The 2,331-nt window shown below is 29.3% G+C and overlaps 1 protein-coding gene across 1 annotated transcript in view; it reads right to left on the reverse strand.

Annotated features, from left to right (window-relative positions):
* The window catches only part of LOC122271692 (putative inorganic phosphate cotransporter), a 17,406-nt gene that overhangs the window by 950 nt on the left and 14,125 nt on the right, over window positions 1-2,331 (reverse strand). Inside the window, exon 5 of the mRNA XM_043053823.2 lies at window positions 230-379. Coding sequence (XP_042909757.2) covers window positions 258-379 — 122 coding nt within the window. The 3' untranslated portion in view covers window positions 230-257. The remainder of the gene's footprint in view (window positions 1-229; window positions 380-2,331) is intronic.

Here is a 2,331-nt window from a genome sequence, read left to right on the forward strand (position 1 = left end):
TTTTACGTCCAGGTAATTCCTTTTTGTTTTTTCGAAAATGTAATGCCAGTAAGTTTAAAAATGTGAAGAGATCTATTTTGGCAGAATACCAATATATATATATAAATAATCTTTATTAAAAATATAGATGTATAAAAAACAACTAAAGTTAATCATATAAATTTCAGAAGTTACATTAATGTATAGAAATTTATATATACGTCAAAATAATTATAGTGTACGTAGTTACCGTTTTCATATCATAGTGTAGAGCAGTACTAAGGAATGTAGGCATTTCTATTAGAAGAATCATAAATCCAAAGTTGTGTCCACAGTGACCCAAAATTAGGGCCCACATTGGCAGAGATGTGAAGATATTTTTCCAAAGTGTCGTTGATTTCTAAACACAAAATGAAATCACACTTAAATAACTCTTACAACTTTTTCAAAATATACAGAAATATATCTGATTTGAAATAAAAATATTTAAAAATTGTATGATCTAATTAATTATCCTTGCATCGAGCCTGGGAGGAGGTTCATTTACACAGGAGTAAATACAGGGCTGCCAACTTTCGATGCTTTTTGTAAAATTTTCTCTAGTGGTACCTAAGTTTATATTGTAATGTATTATTTATTCATTTAAACTTATTTTTCTCATCACTAAGTATAAATAATTTAAAAGTTGATATAAAACGCCACTATATGCGATACCTCGTCGTGAAACTTTAACTATGTTAAAAAAAATTACCAAATATTCTGACAACTTTGATCTATCACTCAATAAAATATTTAATGAGTAGTAGTTATGTAAGGTAATGTTGAAAGACGAGGAATTTGGTTTAAATGAAATATAAATAAGAAGCGATAAGATATTTTAATGAAAAATATTTTAAATCGAAGTGTTTCATTTCTCTTTCTGATCTGTTACACCTTTTTTTATATAAATGTTACTTTTTTTTGCACTGTGATAAAATTAAACTTCTGTGAACCTGACAGTTAGCAGGCATGTAATTATATTAACATACAGCGTTTTGGCTGTAGATCAGTTTAATTGTAGATTCCCGTGACAGGGCTGTTAACTTTCAGGAAAAATGTGAAGTTGGTGAAATTAATATTTAATTTTTATCAACTTTTCGTAAGCAGCAAATAATATACGACTATCACTACCTATTAAATGCTATATGAAATTCATGTTGCGTTTACCACCGGCGTATTCACGAGTAAGCATATATATTACAACTTCTAAAAAGTAGTGAGAATAACGGAAAATTTTATTATCTGAAAAAAAAGCAATTATTACAGACATGTTTCGTATTTTGATAACCATAACCACAGACCTGTTTTATAAATTAACGCATTATATATATACAGTCAGACCTCGATATAAGGTCACCCTAAGGGATGTTGCAAAAGTGACCCTATAAGCGGGTTGACCTTTTAACCGATTCAATAGTAGTTCGTAACTAAGCACGTAAATAGCACACATTATGACTTTTTAAAAATGGTAATACAAACGAAAACGATCAGCCTTAAATTATATACTCAAGTCAATAAATTTTAACAAAATTAGTAAAGAATTAAAGAAAGTTAGATTTTTTTTAAAATTTTAATTTAAAATAAAGCTGTTTGCAAATTTCCTCAATGTGTACATACATACATTACATCTTACCTTATTTAAAATAATGATTTATGCAGATCTGTCTCGTTTTTGGTTTCATTTTTCCAACAACGTTTTCTAGATTTCGTAACTTCTTAAAACGTTCCTCAGCTCCCTCATGGTTTGTAAAAAAATTTCGTATGATATTTATTGCACTTAAAGCTTCCACTTGGGGTACAGCTACAGGCTCAGGATCACTGTCTTGTCCTCACTATCCGCAACTTGTTAAACAATTTCAGAAATTGTAGCTTGTTCGTTGGCTGCAACATTTTCCTAGAACTCGAGAGGGGTAATTGCCTTGTAAGGAAGTTAAAAAGGCTTTTGTTAGAAAAGAGCTTCCCTCGCCTCAGACAAAAATGACCTTATAAGCGATAACGATTTTAAAAACTTGACCATATATCCGATAATCAGTAACAGAGAATTCCTATTCAGTGAGCCGGGACTTTGGAAAAGTCACCTTATATGCGGGGTGACCTTATATGCGGATGACCTTATATCGAGGTCTGACTGCATATATATTTTTAATCATAATAAATATTATCATTGAGAAAAGTTTTAGAAAATTAAATTGTTGAGTTAAATGCTATTAAAAAAATTAAGAAATATTTAGAGCATGTTTGGCATATGTTTGGCTAATTTTTTTTTTTTTATTTTTTTTTTTTTTTTAGTTAGATTTTCTTCTCAGTTTATTT

This window comes from Parasteatoda tepidariorum, chromosome 6 (genome assembly GCF_043381705.1).
Source record: "Parasteatoda tepidariorum isolate YZ-2023 chromosome 6, CAS_Ptep_4.0, whole genome shotgun sequence".
Classification (NCBI taxonomy): Eukaryota; Metazoa; Arthropoda; class Arachnida; order Araneae; family Theridiidae; genus Parasteatoda; species Parasteatoda tepidariorum.